Genomic DNA, 15,726 nt, shown 5'->3' on the forward strand with positions numbered 1-15,726 from the left:
AACTGGTTGACCTGTTTAAGTGGCCTCAAAACTTCTGATGGCGGCTCTGATCAGAACCACCACAGCCCACTGTAGCGGTTATGATGTTGGGAGTACCCTGGACCCGTACTTAGTCATGAGAAAACCATTTAGCAATGGTTTGCTATCTTACCTGGATGTTGGGTGCCAGGGGACCTTGGAGGGCTGATGATGTCCATCTGGGTTCGGCAACTCTGCCAACCCCACTGACCATTCACCTGACCGCTCTAAGCCAATGAATGCCATTCTGAATGTAGAAATATTCACAAAATTGACATTAGCCAGTTTGGAACTATTGTTCTGGGCTGGCTAATAATGCCCCTATGACAAATGGGTTAAACTCTGTATGTGCAGCGTTTTATAGCGAAACGCTGCACATAGAGAATCCAGGCACCATGACTACTTCAAATCAGTGAAGTAGTCATAACGCTTGGAGCAACCCTTTAAAATATCTAGAGAGTAACTGAACCAATTAAAAAAACAACAACATGTTAACAGATCATAAAGACAATCAAGTCAATTTAGGTTCTGTGTACAGAATATAACTTTTATCAATTTAGTAGCTATTTGGGATACAGACCATTTGCTGTTTCAATTTGAGTTTGTCTGGGTATTTGCATGACATCACATTGTATAAATGTAAGCCACACAGACAAAGCATACCGATTACTGTCTGCAGTGTGTTCTCTATTTTAGTAAGAGCAACCTAAATCATATTACAAAACTATTTTTCTATAGTTATTAACTCTTGGAGAATTCGCATTTGCCTGCTGTGCTGAGTAAGTGCTCTCTGACAGCCCCCTCCCCCCCCCCCCCCCCCACTGAACTGCCAATGCCACTGGACCACCAGGGAAGGAGAGCCCCCCCTCCCTGCCATGTATCAAATAAAATAAAAAAAAAATAATAATTAAATGAATAATAAAAAATAATAATAATTAAATAAAAAAATTATAATAAAAAATAATAATAATAAAACATTATTAAAATAATTAAAAAAAAAAATAAAAAATTGCCCACCCCCCACCAAGGCTCAGCTACACACACACACACACACACACACACACACTGCACTCATATACACACACTGCACTCATATACACGCACTGCACTCATACACACACGCTGCACTCTTACACATACTGCATTCATACACACACTGCACTCATACACACTGCACTCATATACACACACTGCATTCATATATACACACACTGCATTCATATATACACACACTGCACTCATATACACACACACTGCATTCATACATACACTGCACTCATACACACACTGCATTCATTATATACACACACTGTAAATACATATTCAATTAATATAAATTTTTTAGGGTCTAATTTTATTTAGAAATTTACCAGTAGCTACTGCATTTCCCACCCTAGTCTTATACTCGAGTCAATAAGTTTTCCCAGTTTTGGGGGGTAAAATTAGGGGCCTCGGCTTATATTTGGGTCGGCTAATACCCGAGTATATACGGTATTCAATTTTTTTTTTTTTTAATGTACACAAGAAGGTTGTGCATACGCGGCGCTTCTTATTGGGTATGACACTGCTGTTCATGAAACGTAATTACGCAAATATGAGATTTCTTGAATAGACTAATTGTACTCCTGCAGAAAAGACTAAAAACACAGTAGTGAGTAAAAATGCTGTGATGGTCTCAAAAATCAGTTACGCATTGGCAGACATTACATCCATGGCTTGATTAGAGATACTTTACATGGATTTGATGCCGTATAGTATGTAATTCCACATACTATAGTTCAGAACAGAAAGGCTGCTTGTAAGGGAGCAAGAATATATCAGCTGCATAGATTAGTGAGTGTGCATTTTGCTTCGAGACTGCAAGAGCATCCCAAAGGGGTGGTCATTAGCGGGTATATAACCACTTCTCTGGGACATGTCTGCACTCGCTGAGCAGCATGCTCAGGCATGGTATGGATTGCCTGGAGTTGTAACACCTTTAGCTCTTTTAACGCACATCAACTTGAGGGTTATTTTTCCATTGATATGAAAACAGACACTTAGGGACAGGGACAAACGAGCTCCAGACCCCACACTGTCAATGGGTATCCAGAAATGATGGTAAAGCAGATAGGTAGAATTAGAAATTCCCATCATGCATCATGTAGGCTTCACAACCTGAATGTGAATCTGAGACATACAGGTACAACTACAAATACATCACAAGCTAAATCAATTTAGTTTATCAGCATAGCGTTTCATGTAAAGTGTGTTCTAATTTGGATTTGCGGTTGTGCGAGCAATGAGGACAGCGTTAAAAGTAGATGGACCCGCAGGAAGTCAGTTGGGAAGAGAAGAGAACAAGCAGGCTAATTGCAAAAGCTTATGAATTAAATATATAAACTGGAGAACTGTGACAAAGGAGGCTTTTGAGCACAATGAATTAATGCACAGGAGGCAATGGCAGTGATTTTAGTGAGTAAATGTGGATATTCAATCAATGTACGTACCATGTATCTTACATTTATATATAGAGGTAGATTTTTGTTTTGCTTTTTAATTAATATAATTTATTAATGTACTTATCTTTTAAAATGAAAAATGAAATGTTTAGCACCAACATGACTATAGTATAATGAAGCTGATTTGGTGCAGTGTCACTGCTCGATTCTTTGCCATTAAGGAGTTAAACCATATTGTTTCTGAAGCCGTAGTCACACCTCCCCAGGCTTGCCTTAAGCTCCATCCTTTGTCAATCATAGGAAAAATACAAATGACATAATAGTCTCTACCTTGTATTTTTCAAGAAAATGATAAGAAAGAAAGAAGAGAGGAACATATTTTGAGAGAGAAAATAGTAGAACAACTGTAGAAAGATAGTTTTGGGATGAAAGTCCCGCTTTAACACCCATTATGTGCCATTTTCCAACCTGCAGTGCTTTCCTGCAAGAATATAGCTGTATATGCGGTCACATAGCTGTCTTTATATTAAACCTGGACTAGCCTTTAACAACACTACATTTTACTTACGGCGATTCACTCAAAACAATACATAAAACATAACTGTATTGAAAAAATATCTAGTCAAATAAAAACACTTTTTACAGCACGCATAACTGTGAAACAGAATCAATACCACCCATCATTAGCATCTAATGAATTGGGTAGGATAAAAAGGTGGGCCAGTGATGCAAATCACTTGACTGGAACCGCCAAAGTGGCAAGTCAGCCTGGCGTGAATGCACACCAGGCTGAATGCCAGTCACACAGACCAGCCCCCACTGTGGTCAGACCATGTAGGGAGCACTCTTTCAGTGCTCTCTACACGACACCATTGTGTGAGCATTGTGCAAGCCTGTCTAATGATGCCCTTGTGCTATGTTTTTAGGGACAGTTTCTAGTGTCACTATATGTGGGACACCAGGGAACAAACCTGGGATGGTGGAACAGAAGAGTAAAATCCTAAATTGGTCAAAACTGTGCCAATTGGGGGGTCCATAGAACCTACTACCAAAACATGGAGCTGTGATACACAACCTCCAACATGGAACTGTGCTACAATACCTCCATGCAGGAGTCCTGCAACAGAGTCTGGGCTGAATGACATCAATAGTAGGAAGAAAGGACACTGATATCGGGGGTCTCTTTTATGCCCTTTCTGAACCTCTGAAAGATCACTGTAATTACATGTACAAGTGAACTTTCCTGCTATGGGAGATACTGAACTCACCTTTTTTTCTGTCTGGTGCACCAACATTTTTCTGTGTGAAGATGGGATACATTTATGTTGGTGCGCTCTCATTCTTAGGCGTTTTACTTTGTTCCAAGGCATATTTTTAGTTTAGCTGCCCCTCTTATTAGTATCCGTCACAGAAAATTCACTTTTTAAAGATCTGTAGTAAAAACTAGGGATGTAATTTAGTAAAATGTTGCATTCAGGTGAGCTTCAAATCAATTCATTAAAACAAATGTGGTATTCATGGCAACAGCACAAACCAATTAAATAATAAGCACTGGGCAAATAAAAGCTCCTTCTTTAGAACATTTTATAATTTGAATCTCCTAATTGAAGCTTTCTGAGGCCGCAGTTCTACTGCATTTGATCAAAAACGATTTTGATTCAGTGAGAATCCAGCTGCTCTTGAAATAATAAAGGGGACCTGTTGTCAGAAAGTGGCTACAGGCCATATTATAGAATGTTAAAAACTACCAATAAAATGGATAATAATATATATATATATTTTTTTTAAATATGTTCAGCAGTTTTTATAACAACTCAAAGTGATTCTCAGCTAACCTTTGCTTTTCTATAAGCAGAGTACTATATCTCCCAACATCTTGTATGGACAAAGAGGGGAACTTATTTGTAGGGGTGTGAGTGGGATGTGGCCAGGGACGGGGCAGTTCTGAAAAAAAATAGGTGACAATTTATGCAACTAAAATGGAAGTTAGAACAAGATTCCTAAACATATTAACTATAGGTTAAAATACAAATTAATGTGAGTATTATTGCTGTGGAGCACTATACAAGATGGAGCTCCTAGAAAAGAGGGACATCAGGATAGAAAAGAGGGACATCAGGATAGAAAAGAGGGACAGAGGGCTTTGGGCCATAATTAGGACACTTAAGAGGTATGCAATGTATTGCTGGGCAGCAGATCACAGGCTGTCATCATATGCCTTCTGCACACTGTATTTATTGTAAGCACCCTGGTGCATGTGGCATGTTGGCTTCCCTTTCTTAACTTCTGCCATTTCTTCTTCCATCTCCAATGTATTTGTTTCTATCTCCTGTGGATAAATATCCACCATGAATGGTTGACCTGTGCAAATGACCACAGATTATGTTTCTGACTGAGAAACTAGCTTGACATGGAGGAAACATTGTTTTCCTTGTCCAGTAGAAGCAGAGATGCAAAAAGATGCAGCATGGTATGCAAAAAATAAAAATAATTATTTGATAAGAAATCCTACGATGCAGGGTTTACCTGGTGATAAAATAGTTCATATAAGGAATGAAAAGTCTGCTGCTAATAAGATTAGAGATTTAGAGATTAGCGATTTGTAGAGATTGTTGCCCAACAGAATTCTCGGTAGTGATACCCATATTCTCCTGCTGCAGAAGACCAGATACAGCAGGGGTGACCCAGATAAGCTGTAAAACTATACTAAAACAATCTGGCATCTTACCAGAGAATAGTGTCACTGCAATATTGGCACCATAACCACTACAGTGATCTGTTATAGTGCTTGGACTATTCCTTTAAAAGTAAATGGCACAACAAAATTAAAGGAACACTCCAAGTACCATAAACATAAACACTCCAAGTACCATGATTCCAGGCATGCCCTGGTAGACCTTCATTATAAGTACTCAAACCGTTTCTGACCAGTTTGACTACTAACAGTTGGGGCACCAGCCACTACAACAACTACAACAAACTGTAGTGGATATGGTGCTTGGATTGTTCCTTTAAATAATAAAGCTGGCTAGCTTCACATCCAACTATTAACAATTAAAAACATTGCAACTTGTTCAATGGTGACAAATTCACTCTGGGGTTAATTTAAACATAAATAGAAAAAAATGTACGATCACTCAACCTTCATTTATAATTTTACTACTGTGATACTTTGTTACTCAATCATTTTCTAATAAAGTACCCCTAATAGAAAGCCATCTTCTGACCAACTACAACAAAGTAAATTAAACAATGCAGAAGGTTAGTGGATACTATATTTCACCTTGTGGTTTGAGAACAAACATACGCCTTCCATCTGATGAAACACTGGGTAATGACTCTTGTCAATCTGATCACGACGATACACGTCACCTACAGCTAGGAACGCATCCAGTCCTGAATGTACCAAATCCCACTGATGGGCCGAGGTATGAGCACGGAGCATATGTGAACAATTCAAATAGTAATTGTCTCCTATTTTCCTGCAAGGGTGGTCTGACGGGATGAGTAAACTGTCAAAGTTCTGTTTTGTGGTGACAGCAGGACTCAGATCATCATAGACTGAAAAGAGTGGATTTCCAAAGCGCCCAGTGTACTGCTTATAGAAATGTTTCTTTATTCTCTCTTTGATCAGCCACAATGGATGATATTGCTGGTTGTGCAAGTTCTTCCCAACTTTAGATAGGATTTTACTTGTGACATTGGTATACTCATCACGGGGGTAAAGTTGACCAAGTAACTCCACAGCATTAGATGTACTGTCACTAGATGGATTGTCAGACATTATTGTCCGTATAGAGTTATGTTTTAAACATCTAGTAGCCACAGCATTCTGAGTCTTCACTCGACCTGAAACTGTTGTATATTGGACTACAGTATTCATCAGCATTGTGACTCCTGAAAAAGAAAAAAAACAAACAAAAACAGAAATGGTTATCGGTCATCTCCGATATAATTAGAGAGTAATGTAAATCAAGCTGAACTACTGTTTTACAGTATAGGAGAATCATAAAAGCTAACTTGAGTACTGAAAAGTGAAATAGTGCTACACAGGTTTTTTTAGGCCTATATAAATAGTGGAGCGCTTACAACAAACAGTAAATAAATAAAACATGCAATTTCTTAATATAGTGCAGACGTGTTGGACATTTCAAAAAAGTGGACAATAATTAGAACCACTCACATGGCCATCAGTCTGACAATACTGTTTTTAAATACAAACAATATCACCAAATAAGGAATATCTAATTATTGCTATATGAACACCAGAAATATTGCATACATTATATTATAATTTATGTATTATACTACTTTACAGAACAAATTGCTGGAATGCTCTAAGAAGGAAAGTTGGGGGGGACAAGGGTGACAAATTATTACATTTCAAACAGATTATATTTAAGAGGGTTGTTTTTTTCACATAATACAAGGTAACATCATATTTACACATATCATCTTTAAAGGGGCACTCAGAGTAGCAAATCGCAATAGCTAATTTTAGTGACTGATTCTAACCCATCTCTGAACACTCAGTGCATCATTTGTTGGAGGGAATTCCATTTAATAATGCAGAAATGTAGGTTCAGTATTGTCAATGTGGCTGAAAGGTTGCTTGGCTATTTGTACTGAGAGAGCTCCAGTTTTGTGAAATTGGTAAAACAAATATAAAAATTAAAATAAATAAAAAATAAGGATGGGGCCTATGCAACTATGCCACCAATCAAAATCAAAATTAGTTGTAGTGGTTATAATGCATAACAACTTTAAGCAAAAAAAAACAACACTGGGCCATTAATTAATTTCACATGTCGTGAAAGAGTGGAAAGCCAAAAAGGAAATAGAGTCAAAAAGCTTATGTAACCATATTGCTGATAGGTGGAAACAAAAAAAACACATTACAATATTTTAAAATATAGATTGTTTGCTTGTCAGAATAGTTTATTATTTTTAAAATTTCACACAAGGATCACGACCATACTTGAGCTGGTGATGGTGGATGGCAACATGACATCAAGAATCTGTATTTCGAACTTCGTCTCCTTGAAACACTGAAATCCTGCCAATAATAGCTTGTAAAAGTATCTGTCACTAATCTAAATAAGTGCAGCCAAATAGCCAACCATCAGTTATAAGAAAGAAACAAAGACAAAACCCTTGGCAAGTGATGCACATTAAATTGACCACTATAGGGCTGTCCATGCAGGCACTATGGTAGATATTTCCAAGTATGCATTTGCCTATACGTCACTTTTTAAGAGCAGGGCCAGATTAAGAGCAGGGCCGCACTGACAGCCCTGATCATCGGACTCATGTAATTTCAATGTTTTCCCCTCGGACTGTACCAGCCTATGTCAGTCCGAGGGGAGTAAGGAGGGAGGAGCTGGGGGCTAGTGCTGTTACAATTAGGCTGCTGGAGGGAGACCTGTTAGTCTCCTTTCAAAATTGACATCAATTTCAGCTGCATGCCCCGCCCCCACACACAAGCCCCACCTCCCAAAGATAGCTTCGCCTCCCGCACACAAGCCCCACCCCTGCACATCGGTGACCTCGCTGGAAGGAAGAGGCCACAAAGTGGTAACTTACCTACCAGTGCCAGGTAAGCTTCAGCTATGACAGTGATTGTGTGTGTGTGCCTGCTAGTGAGAAAGTGTGCCTGCTAGTGAGCTTGTCTGTGTGTGTGTCTGCTAGTGAGTGAGCTTGCATGTATGTCTGCTAGTGAGTGAGCTTGTGTGTGCGCGCCTGCTAGTGAGTGAGCCTGTGTGTGTGTGCACCTGCTAGTGAGCATGTATGTGTGCCTGCTAGTGAGTGAGTTTGCATGTATGTGTATATGTGTGTGTCTGCTTGTGAGTGAGCTTATGTGTGTGTGCCTGCTAGTGAGTTAGCATGTGTATGTGTGCCTGCTAGTGAGTTAGCGTGTGTGTATGTATGTGTGCATGCTAGTGAGTGAGCTTGTGTGTTTGCCTGCTGGTGAGTGAGATTGTGTGTGTGTCTGCTAGTGAGTGATATTGTGTGTGTGTGTGCCTGCTAGTGAGTGAGCTTGAATGTGTGTCAGTGAACTTATCCGTAGTGAGCATTTGTGTGTTAGTGAGCTTGTCTCTAGTTGTCATGGCTCCCAGCTGCACAAGGTCACACCCGATTGGTGCGACTGCGCTGTCAAGCTGAGCTTACCTGCTCACCAGCGAGCCGGGAGCCATCCTGCTGAAGCATCCATCCCCTTGGTGGCAAAACAAAATGGTGCTGACCACGCGGTCACGGCCACTTATAACCGCCCTCCCACAGGGTCACGTTAACATGTATGTGACGTCACGATGTCGACATACACGCATGTTCTGGGGTCAGAGGTCACGCTCTGACCAATCACAGCAAAAGGAGGACATTTAAATCCCTGAAGTTCCCTAGTTCATTGCCCTGTCATGGTTTCAGTTCCTGGTTCCCGAGAGTGTGTTTTCTTGTCTTATTATTGATATTCCCGGTATTTTGACCTTGGCTATTCCTGACTATTCTGATTTCTGGTTTCCCTGACTTGGCTTGTTAAACAATATTGTGTGTTTCTGGCTTCCTTGACCATTCTCTGTCTTTAACGTATTAGTCCGGCCATTCTAAGGACTGGTTTACGTTCTATCCTTTCCTTTTCTGTCTAAATGTAGATGTTACATAGTTCTGCGTGTTGGACAACACTAGCTTCCGTGACATTACAACACGGACAAGGATCCTGCAGAACTATGCAAGCATATGATAGCCTGTGAAAACATGGTGGAGGATATGGATCACAGGCTAGACTAATTTGCCCAAGTATTCCATACCTTGCTCCAGAGAACGGCATACCTTAAGGCCCCTCTGCTACAACCGGTAGCTCTGCCTCCGTACCTGCACCTGCAGTGTACAAACCACCGTTCATAACTCTTTCTCCTGCCTCTCGTTTTGGAGGTGATCCCAAAGAGTTTAGGGGTTTCCTATTGAATATCACTTTGAAGCTTCTCCTGGCTCCTTCCCAACAGATAGGTCAAAGATTGGCTATCTTATGAACCAGCTAATAGGTGAGGCATGTGATGCACATTAACCCAACCCTTTATGGAAGAGTGGCAATTCCATTGCTGTAATGACAGCAAGTTCTTAGCCGAATTCAAAGCAACCTTTGAACCTATGGGCAGAGAGAAAAATGCAGCCAAAGCCTTGATGAGAATTAAACAAGGCAATCATTCTGTGGCTGACTACGCTATAGAATTTAGGACCTTAGCCTCTGAAGTGGACTGGACTAACAGTGGTCTTGTTGATGCCTTTTCAGAGGGCTTAGCTGAGAATATTCAGCTAAGCCCTTCCTGTCAATCTTAATGAATTCATAGCTTGTATGATTGACATTGATAATAGATTGGGAGATAGAGAGAAAAACAAGCAACATATGAGGTGTGCTAACCTATCGATAGTTCCTTGTTTTTTCAACCCATTGGTAGCTAACCCTGCTCCAATTCCAGAGGCTGAGCCCATGCAATTGGGTATAACTAAGCTTACAGAGGCAGGGAGACAGCATAGACGAAACAAGGGGTTGTGTCTTTATTGTGGGAAGAAAGGTCATCTAAGGGTCTCATGTCCGGCCCATCCAAAAAACGTGTGCACCTAAGGTACGTTTGGAGACCGATCTTAGGTGTGATGTACATGTCCCCACAAATTAACTAAGAACCGTTTCCTTGTGAAGGTTACTCTGCACTGTAAGAGAACTACTTTTCAGTGTGAGGCCATGATCGACTCTGCGGCAGCGGAAGATTTCCTTGAGAATTATCTGCCAAACATCACTTGCCACTACGGCAGAGAGATAAACCCATTGCAGTTGAGGCCATTGATGGTAGACCCCTTGCACAATCTCTCATCACTCAGAAGACATCACCCATCACTGTCTCGGTCGGCATTCTACATTCTGAGGAAATGGTTTTTCAGATTATTTCTTCCCCTTCCTGCCCTGTGATAATTTGTTTCCCTTGGCTTCAGAGACAAAATCCTTGTCTAGATTGGATTAAAGGAGAGATTGTGGGTTGGGGAGAGGATTGCAAGGGTCATTGTAAGAATCTCATGCCACAACGTGTTTGCACCATCATTGTACCTACTGCACCTCCCTTGACCACAGAAATTCCACCTCAATATCTGGAGGTAAAAGAGGTCTTTAATAAAATTCAATCAGAGACATTACCACCGCACAGACCTTATGACTGTGCTATTAATTTGCTACCTTGTACTATGCCTCCTAAAGGGGGTGTTTATGCGCGGTCTCCTCAAGAAACCCTCTGCTTGGAGGAGTATATAAAGGAAGCTCTAAGGAAGGGACACATATGGTGATCCTCTTCTCCTGCTGGGGCTGGGTTCTTCTTCATCTCTAAAAAAGAAGGAGACCTATGCCCTTGCATTCACTATAGGGGTCTTAATAAAATAACAATTAAGAACGCCTACCCAATCCCCCTTATTTCTGAACTATTCGACAGGCTCAAAGGTGCCAGAGTATTTACCAAACTCGGCCTTAGGAGCGCTTATAACTTAGTCAGAATTAAGGAGGGACATGAGTGGAATACAGTGTTCAATACCAGAATGGGACATTATGAGTACCTAGTCATGCCGTTTGGTTTCTGCAATGCCCCAGCGGTATTCCAAGACTTTATAAATGACGCACCCATCATGAACATGTCAAAATAGTGTTAAAGACCCTGCTGAAGATACTGGAAACAACCTCAATCTCCCTCGATCCGTGAGTGGGTACTGAGGGTTGACGAGATCAAATTGATGGAAGAAATTACATCAGCCAAACTAGGGAGACTCACAAAATTTCGATCTACCTGGAACCCATGGAACACATATAACGGTTGTACACTTTCTCAAATCACATAAGATAAATTACATAAATAAATTACTTCAAACAAAATCGAGAAATTCAGTCCATATAGTCTTGACTGCCTTTACCACCCCCCTCCCCCCCTCACTTAGTCCTCTCATTCATCCCCTCTCCCCGGAAAAAGAACATAAATAAAATAAATGTACAGAGGAATATTTGATCAAACAACCTATTTCCTACACAAAGACTTAGAACACTTACTCTATAGTCAGTTAAACACCTACTCAAGTAAGTAACTAACAATACCGAATTACTGAAATAAATAGTGAGACACAACACGAAACATCATCATATACAACGATACTCCGGTAAAACTGAGGTTACTATTTGATTTATGTATTCTCAACTAACACGAACTCTCTCAAAATTATACTCTCTACATTCAATAAACACCTCAAACAGTGACTTGGTCTTCCAATCCTCTTCCTCTTACTCTTGAGATATTATAAGTTCATACACAACGCAATGTTATTGAAAAACGTATTGTAACCTTTCAAATATCTCCTGTTCAGATATTGTTTAACTCTAATTTTTATTTTAAGTATGATGTTATCAATTCAAACTTTTCTGAAGACACAAAGGCCTGAACACTTAAGGACCTCACGTAATCGGATGATCCCAAATTACACCAAGTTCATAGTATTATCCACTTCGTTACTACTTCTCATATTATTTTTAAACAAAATGTATTATCGTACGCTTGTATACTTAGACCAATTAACAATCTGTTAACTCGCATATCCAAATGTATCTTTTACTTGTATAAACTACAAAACAATAAAAAGATAATTAAAAAAAAAAAAATAAATAAAAAATACTATATATAGTATAATGACATGATCTTGAGAAAGGTCCCAGAGAGGACCGAAACGTTGATCTGCTCGCTTACTATATGGAATAAAGAACTTCATACAAGAAAAAAAAAAAAAAAAGACCCTGCTGAAGAATGACTTATACTGCAAGCTAGAAACGTGCCAGTTTGACCAGACCAAAATGCAATTTCTTGGGTATGTTATATCCCCCTCTGGTTTCAAGATGGATCCATGCAAACTGGAAGCAGTATTACAATGGCCGTTACCCAAAGGCCTATTGCAAATTCATTAAAGGTTTCTCGTCTGTGATAGGTTCTATCACCAACCTTACCCGAAAAGGAGCTGTAATTCTTGGTCCAAGGAAGCAAAAGAGGCATTTGATAAATTAAAATCTTTATTTGCTTTAGCACCTATTTTAGCACATTACAATCCTGCTAAACCATTTATCTTTGAAGTGGATGCGTCAGAGACAGGTATAGGGGCCATTCTGTCTCAACGAAAGAGTCCTGAGAAAAACTGACATCGGGAATAGGGAGCTTTTGGCCATTATTCTCGCCCTCAAGGAATGGAGGCATCTCTTAGAAGGTTTCAAAGAAGTTGGCTTATACCGGGGACACTAAGAGATTATCCTCCAGGCTAGATGGTCCCTCTTCCTTTCCCACTTCAATTTTGTTATAACGTATAGACCTGGTACTAAGAACACAAAGGCAGATGCGCTATCCAGACAGTTTGTGACAGATAAGGTTCCCGAACAAGAGGTGTTCCTGAATGTACCCCCCGAGTGTCTCATTGCTACGACAGTTTCTGAGGTTTCTTCTCCACTCCTATGTGCTAACCTTTCACTTTCATCTTTCAAGTATATCCATACCCCCTAACAGCAGTGTTCGGTGAAGCAGGATTTTGGTGGGCGTGGTAAAAGGGTGGGTGACTGATGTGAATCACGTAACCAGGACCGCCCAAAGGGACAAACATACCCAAAAAGGGGGCATGTCTGCACGGAAAATTAGATGGTCAGCCTTGTTTGAATGCATGTCAGGCTGCCTGTCAATCATGAAGTATGACCAACCAAGGGCATACTGTGCAGACAGCACCCTGAGCTTGACATAAATGCATCTAATGATGCGCTAACTCTACGCTTTCTAAGCACTGTCCCTAGCACATGCGGATCTACTCCTCTCCTAACCTTCTTACTAGCAAGCAGAGGCTCCTGTTACACGGTATGGGACAGAGGAAATGTAGATGTAGTAGTGTAGAAGAAAGGGAACATGCCACAGAGAGTCTGATGTGTTAGAGAGTCTGAAGCAGCAAGAGCATTTGCTATGTTAATCCAGCCCTGCATATAATAAAATATTTGTTTATTTTATTGTATTGTGTAACATCATACCTTGCAATATAGTATGTGCATATAATATGTGTGTGTACATTATTCGTTATACTAAGTATTTGATTTTGGTAGGGTCTACGGTTTTCTTCAATTTTAGGTCAGCACATATCTATTTGTCTGCAATTCAGCCCATTTCTTAAATGACATGCAGGGAGAGAAGCTGCTAAAATATAACTGTACTGTATGACCAGCTCCATTATTTGCTTTAAATTAACAAGAGAGGAACCAAATCACTGTCTGTAGATGCAAATAGCAGATGCCACTCTGATGTGCAACTCTGGCTAATCTTACTAAGACAGACTAATACATGTTTTGTCCTGTAGTTGGTCTGTAGTTGTGGACTTTATTCATGCATTTGCATGTACACATATACCTAAGAACCGTATCTGAAATGCACAATTTTCTCCAATACTTCCACTGGTTCACTCAGTTCCTTACATGACCTATTTCTCATTTGTGAGAGCTCCCACGCCATCAAATAAAAAAAAACTTATCTCTTTAAAGGGACACTTTAGTCACCTGAACAACTTTAGCTTAATGAAGCAGTTTTGGTGTATAGAACATGCCCCTGCAGCCTCACTGCTCAATCCTCTGCCATTTAGGAGTTAAATCCCTTTGTTTTTTTTTAACCCTAGTCACACCTCCCTGCATGTGACTTGCACAGCCTTCCATAAACACTTCCTGTAAAGAGAGCCCTATTTAGGCTTTCTTTACTGCAAGTTCTGTTTAATTAATATTTTCTTATCCCCTGCTATGTTAATAGCTTGCTAGACCCTGCAAGAGCCTCCTGTATGTGATTAAAGTTCAATTTAGAGATTGAGATACAATTATTTAAGGTAAATTACATCTGTTTGAAAGTGAAACCAGTTTTTTTTTTTTTTTTTCATGCAGGCTCTGTCAATCATAGCCAGTGGAGGTGTGGCTAGGGCTGCATAAACAGAAACAAAGTGATTTAACTCCTAAATTACAGTGAATTGAGCAGTGAAATTGCAGGGGAATGATCTATACACTAAAATTGCTTTATTTAGGTAAAGTAATTTAGGTGACTATAGTGTCCCTTTAATCTCAGTTTGCTAATAAATATTAAAACAAATTTCAGCAACCTAAATGGTAGAAACAGAATAACAGACTTTTAAATGTAATTTACTTTTAACTCAGTTATTGTGTCCCTAACAGTTTAGGAAACAAATAACATAGAATATTGTGTTTAGATTGTTATATTTTCTCTGGCTGCAATCTGTAGCTCTTTAGCATTCTGCCATACATCTTTCTTGGTTCTGTTGTGTCCACAACACACAATAATATGGGTATATAGAACACTGTTATAGCTGCTGAACAGCAAAGTAATTCCCAAGGTAGGAAACAAAGCCCTTTCATTTTCCAGCAAATTCCAGTATCCGCAGAGCACCACTTTGGTAAATAGGAATAGCTAGGTAGAATGGAGGCATACAAGCTTTTTTTAATTGGGGCAATAAAGTCCAAATTTACTGCAGTTAATCACACAGGCTGACATTTCAGCCTCACATCATGAAAACATAAAAAAAGGCTCAGTGTGAGGTTAATACATTTCTCTATCTTCTTTCAATCTTTTCATTTCATCTTCTTCCCCCTTTAGTCCCAGTTTTTTGTGTCATAATTTGTACTCAATTGTGTGTACTCAGTTGAGTATAAATATAAATATATATATATATATATATATATATATATATATATATATATATATATATATATTTATTTTGCTTGAAAGTGAACCTATTGTCTTGAAAATAATAGATCCTTCAATCAAATGCTGCTCTAAGTAGCAGGTGACTCAGCTTTGATGGCCGAAGTTCCTCTACTGGCTGTCAGGAAGATAGTAACTAGAGGTGTATTTAACTCTTTAATTTAAACATTGCTGTTTCTACAAAAAGGCAGTGTTTTACATTGAAGAGTTAAAACTACAGGATCACTGCAGGCAGACCATTTCAGTGAGATCAAGTGGTCTGGCTGCCTTAAGTGATTCTTTATAGCAGTGGTTTCCAAGCTTTTTTCACTCGAGTACCCCTTGGCAGCCAGTTTCCATACATTGTACCCCTCACACTAGCAGAATATTGTAATTAATATAGTTGCATTTATTTCAAATTTATAAATTTGTCTCTGTTCAATTTCTCTACCCTAGGCTCCCCCTGCATCTCCTCTGCCCCATGATCTCCCTGC

The 15,726-nt window shown here is 39.5% G+C and overlaps 1 protein-coding gene across 1 annotated transcript in view; it reads right to left on the minus strand.

Annotated features, from left to right (window-relative positions):
• The window catches only part of FARS2 (phenylalanyl-tRNA synthetase 2, mitochondrial), a 480,681-nt gene that overhangs the window by 323,970 nt on the left and 140,985 nt on the right, over nt 1–15,726 (minus strand). The window contains exon 3 of the mRNA XM_063450537.1: nt 5,743–6,356. Within this exon, the coding sequence (XP_063306607.1) occupies nt 5,743–6,356 (614 nt within the window). The remainder of the gene's footprint in view (nt 1–5,742; nt 6,357–15,726) is intronic.

This window comes from Pelobates fuscus, chromosome 4 (assembly GCF_036172605.1).
Source record: "Pelobates fuscus isolate aPelFus1 chromosome 4, aPelFus1.pri, whole genome shotgun sequence".
NCBI classification, from domain to species: domain Eukaryota; kingdom Metazoa; phylum Chordata; class Amphibia; order Anura; family Pelobatidae; genus Pelobates; species Pelobates fuscus.